Source organism: Salvelinus namaycush, unplaced genomic scaffold (assembly GCF_016432855.1).
Source record: "Salvelinus namaycush isolate Seneca unplaced genomic scaffold, SaNama_1.0 Scaffold73, whole genome shotgun sequence".
Lineage (NCBI taxonomy): Eukaryota > Metazoa > Chordata > Actinopteri > Salmoniformes > Salmonidae > Salvelinus > Salvelinus namaycush.
In genome coordinates this window covers 178,718-194,563 of record NW_024061453.1, presented here as the reverse complement: position 1 = coordinate 194,563, position 15,846 = coordinate 178,718, and the positions used below count along the sequence as shown (strand labels likewise).

The window sequence follows — 15,846 nt, the reverse complement described above, 5'->3', positions numbered from 1 at the left end:
TCTCATTCACCATTGGGGAGCTTATTGGAGCTGTTATCTGTGACTGAAACATATAAAGCAGTGCTTCAATTTCAAACAATGTAATTTGTGATTTCTAAGCATACAAATAAGATTATTTATTGAAACCTTTGAAACAAGGTCTAGTTGCGGCCGCAACCGACCTGATTGTGAAGTGAATGAAATCGCTTGACTGCTTGCTCAATAGGATATCCTTCAAACTGCAGAAGCCACACAAAAGATTTGTTCTCGAATTCGAGTGTTGCGCAGAGGCAGACTGAGCATGTTTTGGATTCTACAAAGCTGTGTCACTCGATAACATTCAATAATAAATGTATTGCGATCATTTATCAACGTGTACTTTCCATATATGCTGCCTGATCTACTTTTCTGCGCGCACATGATAGACAGTTGGTGGTTGGAGTACGGTATGAATCCTGCTGTAGAATTCTTTGAAACCAGCAGGTCAAACTAACAAATAAAATGAACGACTCATTCGGAAAAAAAAATCATGACTCGAGTCAGTAAAGAGTCGTTCAAAATAAGAATCGTTCGCGAACTACACTTCACAATTCCTCCCATTTACGCTTACACCGCGTTAGTGTGCTAGTCGGAGCTAGGCAACATGTGTGACCAGCTAGATGGTTGAACACCGCAGCCGCACAACCAGTCAGCAGGTCAGAAACGTCTCAACGCGGTCACAACACACAGGTGTGTGGAGCACGCTCCACAGCCAATTAGCACAGGTGGCCGCCAATGTCTTCAGTAAACAAACGACGTAACATGGCCGTGTTGGTGTGTAGTAATGTAACCTTTTGTTTTTAGGAAATTATTTATTGCCGATATGAATTATACGTTCATATATTTCGAAACACTTACCATAACCAATCCTTTTCAACTTTCAGAACGAGCGTCGGGGATCTTAAAACGAACCCGACCAGAAGATACTATCGTCAATAAGCGCTAAAAACAGTTACCGTCTATGAATGGGGTACAAGATAACTTGCTAACCCAATGAATTAGACGGTGTAATTAATTGGGCAATAAGATAACTTGTTAGTTAACGTTATCATCTAACTACCATCGTGACCATATCAGGTGTTCACTCCCAGGTTCAGTCAAACGACAATGCCATACCGATGATGTCGTAATTAGTGCTAGCATCAACAACGCTAGCAGCTAACGTAAAATCCGTAACAAATACACTGATATTCAATTTTGTCTGTGCCAGTAACGTTGACGTTAGCTAGCTTGCTAAATACAAGGGAGCGCTGAAAAACACCAGTTTAGACATTTAAACAAAACAATAACGTTAGTGACTAACAATTTAATGGTATTAAGAGACATTACTTTACTTAGCTAGTAAGCTAATCGATGTTTAGCTAGCTATCTCGCCCAGGGTGGCTATCCTGTGAGGTTGTAAATTCAGTCTATCGACATAGATAGATAGCTAGCTGACGTTATATTTGACACGGCTTCTCGTCATGCTAACGTTAGCTTGCGACATATTTTAGCTAGCTAACATAGTGTGTCACTAGCTAAATTAATAGGCAATACTTACACATAGATGATGGACATGAAATGCATAAACCAGAGTACGAGAAATAGAATGAATCCAAATATAGAGAACCCTTGCATGGCAAGATCCAGAAGAGCCATTTTTGTGGCTAGCTGCTACGTTAACAACACCGGTGTAAATATCCAAGCAGACTGGCGAGCCCAAGGGGAATCTTCCCCAAAAAACGTCGCTTGGGGTACGAACTGGGCGGGGTATGGCGCTTCCGCCCGTCTTTTCTTCTTCTGTGGATTTTATATGTCGGTTGGCAACCAACTTTACAGTGCATTACCGCCACCAACTGGACTGGAAGGTGGTCTAAATCTAAGGAAACCATTTTTTTTTTTAAATGTAACCTTTATTTAACTAGGCAAGTCAGTTAAGAACAAATTCTTATTTACAATGACAGCCTAGAAACAGTTCAGGGGCAGAACGACAGATTTTTACTCAATCTAGCAACCATTTTGTTTACTGGCCCAACGCTCCAACCACTAGGCTACCTGCCGCCCCATTCAGTTGTAAGTGAACATTTAAGAACACAATACTATGCTTTCTTGAATATATTCACAGATCTAAGGACCCTTAAACAGGGAGGACAGGAGCAGCTTTTAATGTTCATGAGTTTAAGGCGGCAGTGACGAAAAGAGCAATGAATCATTTATCTGTTTACACAATGGAGTTGTCGGCATTTCTATTGGCTGCAGAGTGGGTGGAGGAGGTTGAGGCCAGACAGAGTAGTCATCTGCTCTGATTCCTGTGCAGCACTAAAAACCCATCCTCCGACCCCCATGTTATCTAGCTTGATACTGCAGCACTGATGAGCTTAATGCATTTGTGTCTCAGAGCAGACAGGATGTATTGTATGAGGTTTTGCAGTGCTTGTGTAGGGTGAAACAGATTGGGTTATTTGTGATGTTCCTCTGGGTACCAGCTCATGTGGGAGTAGAGGGGAATGAGGAGGTGGATATTATCTCCAAGCAGGCTCTTAAAACATCCTAATGTTGAAATTAATTTGTACCTTTTATTTAACTAGGCAAGTCAGTTAAGAACAAATTCTTATTTATAATGGCGGCCTACCCCAGCCAAACCCGGACGACGCTGGGCTAATTGTGCGCTGCTCTATGGGACTCCCAATCACGGCCGGATGTGATACAGCCTAGATTCAAACCAGGGACTGTAGTGACACCTCTTGCACTGAGATGCAGTGCCTTAGACCGCTGCACCACTCAGGAGTATGAATGGAATTGTCAATCAGTAAAGCAGAAGCCAAGGGGTTAATAAGAACAGCGGTTAAAAACTAATGGCAAGAGTTGTGGAATCATGGAGAGAAAGGGAAGACAACCTGTAAAAGATCCAGCAAAATGCATGGGCAGGGAGGTCCTCAGGCCGAGAGAGAAGGGAGGAAAGTGTCGTCACAAGGCTGAGACTGGGACACACAAGACTGAGACTGGGACACACAATACTGAGACTGGAACACACAAGACTGAGACTGGGACACACAAGACTGAGACTGGGACACACAAGACTGAGACTGGGACATACAAGACTGAGACTGGGACACACAAGACTGAGACTGGGACACACAAGACTGAGACTGGGACATACAAGACTGAGACTGGAACACACAAGACTGAGACTGGAACACACAAGACTGAGACTGGGACATACAAGACTGAGACTGGGACACACAAGACTGAGACTGGGACATACAAGACTGAGACTGGGAGACAGTGGAACATTTCAGTGGCAGAAATATGTGAGAGAAAAGGAGCGATTGTTATTAGATTTGAGGAGTAATGTGGTTGAAGAGCCAGGATTAAGTGAACTGCTGGGGAAATCTTCAGGGGACCACTGCTCCCGAGTGGCGCAGTGGTCTAAGATACTGCATCTCAGTGCAAGAGGCGTCACTGCAGTACCTGGTTTGAATCCAGGCTGCATCACATCTGGCTGTGATTGGGAGTCCCATAGGGCAGTGCACAATTTGCCCAGTGTCGTCCGGGGTAGGCTGTCATTGTAAATAAGAATTTGTTCTTAACTGACTTGCCTAGTTAAATAGAAGGTTAAATACAATTAAAATATCCATATGCTACACTTCCATAATCCAGTGATGACTTTAGCAGTGCAATATATAGCATGTTCAAAGCCATTCTATCTGCCCCCACCCCACACTCCATTCCTGACAGGCAACGCATCACATTAAATATTTATTTTACGTTGACAACTACTCTGTTAATATGCTCCGCCCATGTCATTCGAGTGTCCAACCAGACCCCCAGGAACCTAAATACTCCCACTCTCTCCAGCCAGATTCCTTCTATACAACTTTTCTAGAACAAAAAAAAACACAGTCTGTGTTTTCTCAACGGAGAACTTGAAGCCCCACCTGAGGGACCACCGCTTAAACTTCCCTAATCACTTCCTGAACTCTTCTGGCTGTCTGGGTAATATTTCTCCCTCTCTTCCACAGTGCCCCATCATCGGCAATGACCTCCCAATATCAGGTGTCACCTGGGAGAATACATCGTCAATCATAATGGAGAACAACAAAGGACTAATGACACTTCCCTGGGGGGTACCATTATCTACCTCATATCTTTCTGACATAGAGCTCCTCACTTGTATTGATCGCACAAAAATAAAATACTTTCTCCAGTTAAAAATCCATCCTCCATCACCCATGTTATGCAGCTTGATAGTGTAAGTATGCTTTCCTTCCACATCATATCATAGGCCTTCTCTGCATCAAAGAAAAAGGCTACCAGCGTCTCCTTATTTCCCTGTGTCTTCAGTATGACTGAGTCCAGGCCCAGTACAGGATCCATTGGTCACCTGCCTTTCCTAAACCATTTGGTGACATTAGTCCTCTACTCTACAAAAAGTAAGTCAGTCTTTTCTAAACCATTTGGTGACATTAGTACTCTACTCTACAAAAAGTAAGTCAGTCTTTTCTAAACCATCTGGTGACATTAGTCCTCTACTCTACAGAAAGTAAGTCAACCTTTCCGCTATCATCCTTTCCATACGTTTACAAACATCAGATGTCAATGCTATCGACCTATAGCTTGAAGGACAGGCTGCTTCCAACTTCCAGGCAGTTTCCCTTCCTGCCACACCTTATTGTAAAGTTCCAATACTTTCTCCAATACTTTCTCCAATACTTTCCCCTTTCTTCCATAGACTTACACAGTAATTATGACAACTTCCGGAGGACGTCCTATCAGACCTCTTGCAGCATGAACTGACATGTTGTCCACCCAATCAAAGGATCAGATAATGAATGTAGTACTGAAAGCATAAGCTACAGCTAGCTAGCACTGCAGTGTACCGTATACAATGTGGTGAGTAGTTGACTCAAAGAGAGAGAAAGACAAAATTATTTTCTTCCAAAATTAAGAAGAAGCAAGAGAGAGAGCTTGCTATATTTGGTTGTATTTTTTAAACGTTCACTTAGCTAGCAAATGCAGCTAGCTAGTTTAGCCTACTCAAACACCCGGCTCAAACAGAGAGGGATGCTATGTTAGCTAGCTGGCTATGGCTATCCAACACTATAACTCTTCCAAGTCAAGGTAAGCTTTTGGTTTTATTTATTTCCACTGGGGCACGCCGGTGTAACTGCTAAACTGCTTCCTGACTGTACACTGTACTGCATGATTATAGCGGGTTTACTAACACGTTAGTTCTAGTAGCTATGTTGACTATGACGTGACAACGATGTAGGCTGTGTGTAGCGGTTATGATATGAAGGTTTGGCTTGGAAAGGTTTTTTTTCTCCTGGTCACAGACAGCTGATGTGTTGTGCAGTGAAGTCCACAAGGAAAAGGTGAGAGGAGCGTATAGATAGTTGATCATGCTGTTTTTATGTGGCTGCTGTGAAAGTGAACTGTTTGCATGTGATCGGGGGTGTATTCATTCTGCCGATTCTGTTGAAAATCGTTTCTTAAACGGAAGCAAAGGGATCAAAACGGGGATAAACATACCAGAATTTGTCCAATAGAAACTATAGTTTGCAACTGTTGGACTAATGAATACATCCTAGATCAGCTAGATGCAGGCAAGAGTGTTCAAGGTGGTATTGAATGTGTCACTGTCTGTCACCTTTATTACAAAGAATTATCTCGACCTGTGAACCTACGTTGTAAACTTTCATTCATAGGCTAGGTTGTAACAACCTCATGATGGGTATAGGGACAATTTTAGATTTACCATGAATCGGCTTTAAGTGCCTATACTACGAATCAGGTTTCAAAAGTCAAATCAAAGTTTATTGGTTGCGTACACAGTTTAGCAGATGTTATAGCGGATGCAGCGAAAATGTTTATGTTACTAGCTCCTAACGAATGAAAGTATTTTGTTACTAGCTCCTAACAAATAAAAGTGTTTTGTTACTAGATCCTAACAGGGCAGTAAAAATGTCAAACAAGTACACAATTAATTAAAAAAAAACTAGAAACAAGAAATCACGATTGTTATGACAATCTAAATAATACTGAAATCCAAATACAATCTATGCGTATATACACCAAAAATATATACTAAGAATACTATGTACAGCTGTAGATCAGCCTGGTCTCAGACCGGACGTAACATAGTAAATGTAAATCCGTAGATATATAGAGCGCTAATAGCCAACACACCGCCATGTCTCGTTAGTACTACAAACTGGCGAGCTCTATTAGAGTGAGATATGTCAAGAATCCAGTATAGAGATAAACAGTGTGACAAAGTGCAATGCACACTAGTAGATATATTAGAATGAGCTAGGTAAAGGATCAGGTATATCCCGTGCATTCGGAAAGTATTCAGACCCCTTCCCTTTTCCACATGTTGTTACTTTATAACCTTATTCTAAAATATATATTTTTTTGTTAAATGTTCCTCATCAATCGACACACAATACCCGACAATGACAAAGCAAAAACAGACCCTTTGCTATGAGTCTCGAAAATTGAGCTCATGTGCATCCTGTTTCCATTGATCACCCTTGAGATGTTTCTACTTGATTGGAGTCCACCTGTGGTAAATTCAATTGATTGGACATGATTTGGAAAGGCACAAACCTGTCTATAAAAGGTCCCACAGTTGACAGTGCATTTCAGAGCAAAAACTGGGGAAGGGTACCAAAAAATGTCTGCAGCATTGAAGGTCCCAAAGAACATAGTGACCTCCATCATTCGTAAATGGAAGACGTTTGGAACCGCCAAGACTCTTCAGGAGCTGGCCGCCCGGCCAAACACAGTTCCTCTGTGGAGATGGGAGAACCTTCCAGGAGGACAACCATCTCTGCAGCACTCCACTAATCAGACCTTTATGGTAAAGTGGCCAGACGAAAGTAAAAGGCACATGACAGCCCGCTTGGAGTCTGAGACCATGAGAAACAAGATTCTCTGGTCGGATGAAACCAAGATTGAACTCTTTGGCTTGAATGCCAAGCTTCACGTCTGGGGAAAACCTGGTACCATCCCTACGGTGAAGCAGGGTGGTGGCAGCATCATGCTGTGGGGATGTTTGTCAACGGCAGGGACTGGGAGACTAGTCAGGATCGAGGGAAAGATGAATGGAGCAAAGTACAGAGAGATCCTTGATGAAAACCTGCTCCAGAGTGCTCAGGACCTGACTGGGGCAAAGGTTCACCTTCCAACAGGACAACGACCCTAAGCACACAACCAAGACAACGCAGGAGTGGCTTCGGGACAAGTCTCTGAATGTCCTTGAGTAGCCCAGCCAGAGCCCAGACTTGAACCAGATCGAACATCTCTGGAGAGACCTGAAACTAGCTGTGCAACAACACTCCCCATCCAACCTGACAGAGCTTGAGAGGATCTACAGAGAAGAATGGGAGAAACTCCCCAAAAACAGGTGTGCCATCACAGCCCGCTTAGGGTTTGCCAAAAGGCACCTAAAGACTCTCAGACCATGAAAAACAAGATTCTCTGGTCTGATTAAACCAATGAAGAATGGGAGAAACATTTATAAAAACCTGTTTTTGCTTTGTCATTATAGGATATTGTGTGTAGATTGATGTAATCCATTTTAGAACAGGGCTGTAACGTAACAACATGTGGACAAAGTCAAAGGATCTGAATAACTTCCAAATGCACTGTAAATAAATAGTGTGAAAAACAGTATAAAATAAACAGTACAGTATTTAATGTTTCTATAAGTTACATATGGGACACCAGCGTTGGGTGTGTATGGGTGTATGCATATGTATGAGTGTGTGTGTGTGTTTTTGTCTTCTACTACAGGAGCTGGCTGTTAAGTAGTCTGACAGCCTGGAGATAGAAGCTGTTTCTCAGTCTCTTGGTCCCCTGCTTTGATGCACCTGTACTGTCTTTGTCTGCTAGCATGCTAGCATGCTAGCAGGGTGAACAGACCATGACTCGGGTGACTGAGGTCCTTGATGATCTTCTTAGCTTTCCTTTGACACAGAGTGCTGTAAATGTCCTGGAGGGCAGGCAGTGTGCCCCCCGGTGGTGCTCAGGAGAGCCATTCGGTTGAGGGCGGAGCAGTTTCCGTGCCAGGCGGTGATGCAGCCCGACAGAATGCTGGAATGCTCTCAATGGTGCATCAGTTTGAGGAGTTACCAAGGTAACTTTGGCCTCGGTAACTGGTACCACGAAAGTGGCTCACCTTCTGACTCACCCGTGGATTGATGTTTCAGCATTGTCTCAATGAAGAGTTCTGACTCACCTATGGACTGACGTTTCAGCATTGAAGGGTTCGGAATCACCCATGGACTGACGTTTCAGCATTGAAGGGTTCTGAATCACCCATGGACTGACGTTTCAGCATTCAAGGGTTCTGACTCACCCATGGACTGACGTTTCAGCAATGTCTCAAAGAAGAGTTCTGACTCGCCCATGGGTTGATGTTTCAGCATTATCTCAATAAAGAATTCTGACTCACCCATGGATTGATGCTTCAGCAATGTCTCAATGAAGAGTTCGGCGTTCGACTAGCCATGTGTGACATGCGCGCTTAGTTACAAGCCTGCTACTGGTTAACAGCAGGCGGGCGAGCAATATCCACCGTCGTAATAGGGGAGAGTGGGGTAAGTTGAGCCACTTTTTACATTCAGTATCACTAGGTCAAGGAAAATAAAATACTATTCTGTCTAACAAAATAAATCTACATAAATACTGTATCTACATATATTTCAGGATGTTGTGTATCCCTGGAAATATTCACAATTCATGTAAACAAATGTTTTAATAACATAGGTTGTCCTAAAAAGTGGTTTCCTGTCACAAATTACCCGGGTATTACATTGGGACAGAACAGGGAGTTGAGCATTGGGACAGGGGTAGTTGAGTATTGGGGCAGGGATAGTTGAGTATAGGGACAGTGAGTTGAGTATAGGGACAGGGAGTTGAGTATAGGGACAGTGAGTTGAGTATAGGGACAGGGAGTTGAGTATAGGGACAGTGAGTTGAGTATAGGGACAGGGAGTTGAGCATTGGGACAGGGAGTTGAGTATAGGGACAGGGACAGGGACAGGGAGTTGAGTATAGGGACAGGGAGTTGAGCATTGGGACAGGGAGTTGAGTATAGGGACAGGGAGTTGAGTATAGGGACAGGAAGTTGAGCATTGGGACAGGGAGTTGAGCATTGGGACAGGGAGTTGAGTATAGGGACAGGGAATTGAGTATAGGGACAGGGATAGTTGAGTATGGGGACAGGAAGTTGAGCATTGGGACAGGGAGTTGAGTATAGGGACAGGGACAGTGAGTTGAGTATAGGGACAGGGAGTTGAGTATAGGGACAGGGAGTTGAGTATAGGGACAGGGAGTTGAGTATAGGGACAGGGATAGTTGAGTATGGGGACAGGAAGTTGAGCATTGGGACAGGGAGTTGAGTATAGGGACAGGGAGTTGAGTATAGGGACAGGGATAGTTGAGTATAGGGACAGGGAGTTGAGCATTGGGACAGGGAGTTGAGTATAGGGACAGGGAGTTGAGCATTGGGACAGGGAGTTGAGTATAGGGGCAGGGAATTGAGTATAGGGACAGGGAGTTGAGTATAGGGGCAGGGATAGTTGAGTATAGGGACAGGGAGTTGAGTATAGGGACAGGGATAGTTGAGTATTGGGGCAGGGATAGTTGAGTATAGGGACAGGGAGTTGAGTATAGGGACAGAGATAGTTGAGTATTGGGGCAGGGATAGTTGAGTATAGGGACAGGGAGTTGAGTATAGGGACAGGGATAGTTGAGTATAGGGACAGGAAGTTGAGTATAGGGACAGGAAGTTGAGTATAGGGACAGGAAGTTGAGTATAGGGACAGGAAGTTGAGTATAGGGACAGGAAGTTGAGTATGGGGACAGGGAGTTGAGTATAGGGACAGGAAGTTGAGTATAGGGACAGTGAGTTGAGTATAGGGACAGTGAGTTGAGTATAGGGACAGGGAGTTGAGTATGGGGACAGGAAGTTGAGTATGGGGACAGTTGAGTATAGGGACAGTGAGTTGAGTAAAGAGACAGGAAGTTGAGTATGGGGACAGGAAGTTGAGTATGGGGACAGGAAGTTGAGTATAGGGACAGGAAGTTGAGTATGGGGACAGGAAGTTGAGTATAGGGACAGTGAGTTGAGTATAGGGACAGTGAGTTGAGTATAGAGACAGTGAGTTGAGTATAGGGACAGGAAGTTGAGTATAGGGACAGGAAGTTGAGTATGGGGACAGGAAGTTGAGTATAGGGACAGGAAGTTGAGTATGGGGACAGGAAGTTGAGTATAGGGACAGTGAGTTGAGTATAGGGACAGTGAGTTGAGTATAGAGACAGTGAGTTGAGTATAGGGACAGGAAGTTGAGTATAGGGACAGTGAGTTGAGTATGGGGACAGAAAGTTGAGTATGGGGACAGGAAGTTGAGTATAGGGACAGTGAGTTGAGTATAGGGACAGGAAGTTGAGTATGGGGACAGGAAGTTGAGTATAGGGACAGTGAGTTGAGTATGGGGACAGTGAGTTGAGTATAGGGACAGTGAGTTGAGTATAGGGACAGGAAGTTGAGTATAGGGACAGTGAGTTGAGTATAGGGACAGGAAGTTGAGTATGGGGACAGGAAGTTGAGTATAGGGACAGTGAGTTGAGTATAGGGACAGGAAGTTGAGTATGGGGACAGGAAGTTGAGTATAGGGACAGTGAGTTGAGTATGGGGACAGTGAGTTGAGTATAGGGACAGTGAGTTGAGTATAGGGACAGGAAGTTGAGTATAGGGACAGTGAGTTGAGTATAGGGACAGGAAGTTGAGTATAGGGACAGGAAGTTGAGTATAGGGACAGGAAGTTGAGTATGGGGACAGTGAGTTGAGTATAGGGACAGTGAGTTGAGTATAGGGACAGTGAGTTGAGTATAGGGACAGTGAGTTGAGTATAGGGACAGGAAGTTGAGTATAGGGACAGGAAGTTGAGTATGGGGACAGGAAGTTGAGTATAGGGACAGGAAGTTGAGTATGGGGACAGGAAGTTGAGTATAGGGACAGTGAGTTGAGTATAGGGACAGTGAGTTGAGTATAGAGACAGTGAGTTGAGTATAGGGACAGGAAGTTGAGTATAGGGACAGTGAGTTGAGTATGGGGACAGAAAGTTGAGTATGGGGACAGGAAGTTGAGTATAGGGACAGTGAGTTGAGTATAGGGACAGGAAGTTGAGTATGGGGACAGGAAGTTGAGTATAGGGACAGTGAGTTGAGTATGGGGACAGTGAGTTGAGTATAGGGACAGTGAGTTGAGTATAGGGACAGGAAGTTGAGTATAGGGACAGTGAGTTGAGTATAGGGACAGGAAGTTGAGTATAGGGACAGGAAGTTGAGTATAGGGACAGGAAGTTGAGTATAGGGACAGGAAGTTGAGTATGGGGACAGTGAGTTGAGTATAGGGACAGGGAGTTGAGTATAGGGACAGGGAGTGAGTAGGACAGTGAGTTGAGTATAGGGACAGGAAGTTGAGTATAGGGACAGGAAGTTGAGTATAGGGACAGGAAGTTGAGTATAGAGACAGGGAGTTGAGTATAGGGACAGTGAGTTGAGTATAGAGACAGGGAGTTGAGTATGGGGACAGTGAGTTAAGTATAGGGACAGTGAGTTGAGTATAGGGACAGGAAGTTGAGTATGGGGACAGTGAGTTGAGTATAGGGACAGGAAGTTGAGTATAGGGACAGTGAGTTGAGTATAGGGACAGTGAGTTGAGTATAGGGACAGTGAGTTGAGTATAGGGACAGTGAGTTGAGTATAGGTACAGTTATTTGAGTATAGGGACAGTGAGTTGAGTATAGGGACAGTGAGTTGAGTATAGGGACAGTGAGTTGAGTATAGGGACAGTGAGTTGAGTATAGGGACAGGAAGTTGAGTATGGGGACAGGAAGTTGAGTATGGGGACAGGAAGTTGAGTATAGGGACAGGAAGTTGAGTATGGGGACAGGAAGTTGAGTATAGGGACAGTGAGTTGAGTATAGGGACAGTGAGTTGAGTATAGAGACAGTGAGTTGAGTATAGGGACAGTGAGTTGAGTATAGGGACAGTGAGTTGAGTATAGGGACAGTGAGTTGAGTATAGGGACAGGAAGTTGAGTATAGGGACAGGAAGTTGAGTATAGGGACAGGAAGTTGAGTATAGAGACAGGGAGTTGAGTATAGGGACAGTGAGTTGAGTATAGAGACAGGGAGTTGAGTATGGGGACAGTGAGTTAAGTATAGGGACAGTGAGTTGAGTATAGGGACAGGAAGTTGAGTATGGGGACAGTGAGTTGAGTATAGGGACAGGAAGTTGAGTATAGGGACAGTGAGTTGAGTATAGGGACAGTGAGTTGAGTATAGGGACAGTGAGTTGAGTATAGGGACAGTGAGTTGAGTATAGGTACAGTTATTTGAGTATAGGGACAGTGAGTTGAGTATAGGGACAGTGAGTTGAGTATAGGGACAGTGAGTTGAGTATAGGGACAGTGAGTTGAGTATAGGGACAGGAAGTTGAGTATGGGGACAGGAAGTTGAGTATGGGGACAGGAAGTTGAGTATAGGGACAGGAAGTTGAGTATGGGGACAGGAAGTTGAGTATAGGGACAGTGAGTTGAGTATAGGGACAGTGAGTTGAGTATAGAGACAGTGAGTTGAGTATAGGGACAGGAAGTTGAGTATAGGGACAGGAAGTTGAGTATGGGGACAGGAAGTTGAGTATAGGGACAGGAAGTTGAGTATGGGGACAGGAAGTTGAGTATAGGGACAGTGAGTTGAGTATAGGGACAGTGAGTTGAGTATAGAGACAGTGAGTTGAGTATAGGGACAGGAAGTTGAGTATAGGGACAGTGAGTTGAGTATGGGGACAGAAAGTTGAGTATGGGGACAGGAAGTTGAGTATAGGGACAGTGAGTTGAGTATAGGGACAGGAAGTTGAGTATGGGGACAGGAAGTTGAGTATAGGGACAGTGAGTTGAGTATGGGGACAGTGAGTTGAGTATAGGGACAGTGAGTTGAGTATAGGGACAGGAAGTTGAGTATAGGGACAGTGAGTTGAGTATAGGGACAGGAAGTTGAGTATGGGGACAGGAAGTTGAGTATAGGGACAGTGAGTTGAGTATAGGGACAGGAAGTTGAGTATGGGGACAGGAAGTTGAGTATAGGGACAGTGAGTTGAGTATGGGGACAGTGAGTTGAGTATAGGGACAGTGAGTTGAGTATAGGGACAGGAAGTTGAGTATAGGGACAGTGAGTTGAGTATAGGGACAGGAAGTTGAGTATAGGGACAGGAAGTTGAGTATAGGGACAGGAAGTTGAGTATGGGGACAGTGAGTTGAGTATAGGGACAGTGAGTTGAGTATAGGGACAGTGAGTTGAGTATAGGGACAGTGAGTTGAGTATAGGGACAGGAAGTTGAGTATAGGGACAGGAAGTTGAGTATGGGGACAGGAAGTTGAGTATAGGGACAGGAAGTTGAGTATGGGGACAGGAAGTTGAGTATAGGGACAGTGAGTTGAGTATAGGGACAGTGAGTTGAGTATAGAGACAGGAAGTTGAGTATAGGGACAGGAAGTTGAGTATAGGGACAGTGAGTTGAGTATGGGGACAGGAAGTTGAGTATGGGGACAGGAAGTTGAGTATAGGGACAGTGAGTTGAGTATAGGGACAGGAAGTTGAGTATGGGGACAGGAAGTTGAGTATAGGGACAGGGAGTTGAGTATGGGGACAGTGAGTTGAGTATAGGGACAGTGAGTTGAGTATAGGGACAGGAAGTTGAGTATAGGGACAGTGAGTTGAGTATAGGGACAGGAAGTTGAGTATAGGGACAGGAAGTTGAGTATAGGGACAGGAAGTTGAGTATAGGGACAGGAAGTTGAGTATGGGGACAGTGAGTTGAGTATAGGGACAGTGAGTTGAGTATAGGGACAGTGAGTTGAGTATAGGGACAGTGAGTTGAGTATAGGGACAGGAAGTTGAGTATAGGGACAGGAAGTTGAGTATAGGGACAGGAAGTTGAGTATAGAGACAGGGAGTTGAGTATAGGGACAGTGAGTTGAGTATAGAGACAGGGAGTTGAGTATGGGGACAGTGAGTTAAGTATAGGGACAGTGAGTTGAGTATAGGGACAGGAAGTTGAGTATGGGGACAGTGAGTTGAGTATAGGGACAGGAAGTTGAGTATAGGGACAGTGAGTTGAGTATAGGGACAGTGAGTTGAGTATAGGGACAGTGAGTTGAGTATAGGGACAGTGAGTTGAGTATAGGTACAGTTATTTGAGTATAGGGACAGTGAGTTGAGTATAGGGACAGTGAGTTGAGTATAGGGACAGTGAGTTGAGTATAGGGACAGTGAGTTGAGTATAGGGACAGGAAGTTGAGTATAAGGACAGGGAGTTGAGTATAGGGACAGGGAGTTGAGTATGTGGACAGTGAGTTGAGTATAGGGACAGGGAGTTGAGTATAGGGACAGGGAGTTGAGTATAGGGACAGTGAGTTGAGTATAGGGACAGTGAGTTGAGTATAGGGACAGTGAGTTGAGTATAGGGACAGTGAGTTGAGTATAGGGACAGGAAGTTGAGTATAGGGACAGGAAGTTGAGTATAGGGACAGGAAGTTGAGTATAGAGACAGGGAGTTGAGTATAGGGACAGTGAGTTGAGTATAGGGACAGTGAGTTGAGTATAGAGACAGGGAGTTGAGTATAGGGACAGTGAGTTGAGTATAGGGACAGTGAGTTGAGTATAGGGACAGTGAGTTGAGTATAGGGACAGTGAGTTGAGTATAGAGACAGGGAGTTGAGTATGGGGACAGTTGAGTATGGGGACAGGAAGTTGAGTATAGGGACAGGAAGTTGAGTATAGGGACAGTGAGTTGAGTATAGAGACAGGGAGCTGAGTATAGGGACAGTGAGGTGAGTATAGAGACAGGGAGTTGAGTATAGGGACAGGGAGTTGAGTATAGAGACAGTGAGTTGAGTATAGGGACAGTGAGTTGAGTATAGGGACAGGAAGTTGAGTATAGGGACATGAAGTTGAGTATGGGGACAGGAAGTTGAGTATAGGGACAGGAAGTTGAGTATAGGGACAGGGAGTTGAGTATGGGGACAGGAAGTTGAGTATGGGGACAGGAAGTTGAGTATGGGGACAGTGAGTTGAGTATGGGGACAGGAAGTTGAGTATAGGGACAGTGAGTTGAGTATGGAGACAGTGAGTTGAGTATAGGGACAGGAAGTTGAGTATGGGGACAGGAAGTTGAGTATGGGGACAGGAAGTTGAGTATAGGGACAGTGAGTTGAGTATAGGGACAGGAAGTTGAGTATAGGGACAGGAAGTTGAGTATAGGGACAGTTATTTGAGTATAGGGACAGGAAGTTGAGTATAGGGACAGGAAGTTGAGTATAGGGACAGTGAGTTGAGTATAGGGACAGGAAGTTGAGTATAGGGACAGGAAGTTGAGTATGGGGACAGGAAGTTGAGTATGGGGACAGGAAGTTGAGTATGGGGACAGGAAGTTGAGTATGGGGACAGGAAGTTGAGTATAGGGACAGGAAGTTGAGTATGGGGACAGGAAGTTGAGTATAGGGACAGTGAGTTGAGTATAGGGACAGGAAGTTGAGTATAGGGACAGGAAGTTGAGTATGGGGACAGGAAGTTGAGTATAGGGACAGGAAGTTGAGTATGGGGACAGTTGAGTATAGGGACAGTGAGTTGAGTAAAGAGACAGGAAGTTGAGTATGGGGACAGGAAGTTGAGTATGGGGACAGGAAGTTTGAGTTAGGGACAGTAGTTGAGTATGGGGACAGGAAGTTGAGTAGTAGTGAGTAGGGACATGAGTTGAGTATAGGAGACAGTG

General features: G+C 44.5%; 2 protein-coding genes across 2 annotated transcripts in view; both read right to left on the bottom strand.

Moving 5' to 3' along the window:
* ugcg (UDP-glucose ceramide glucosyltransferase) overlaps window positions 1-1,761 on the bottom strand; it is a 28,105-nt gene extending 26,344 nt beyond the window's left edge. Inside the window, exon 1 of the mRNA XM_038987441.1 lies at window positions 1,559-1,761. Coding sequence (XP_038843369.1) covers window positions 1,559-1,656 — 98 coding nt within the window. The 5' untranslated portion in view covers window positions 1,657-1,761. The remainder of the gene's footprint in view (window positions 1-1,558) is intronic.
* A 363-nt stretch (window positions 1,762-2,124) lies between these two features.
* Window positions 2,125-15,846, bottom strand: part of LOC120042619 (dnaJ homolog subfamily C member 25-like) — a 25,651-nt gene continuing 11,929 nt past the window's right edge. The window contains exon 4 of the mRNA XM_038987438.1: window positions 2,125-2,133. Coding sequence (XP_038843366.1) covers window positions 2,125-2,133 — 9 coding nt within the window. The remainder of the gene's footprint in view (window positions 2,134-15,846) is intronic.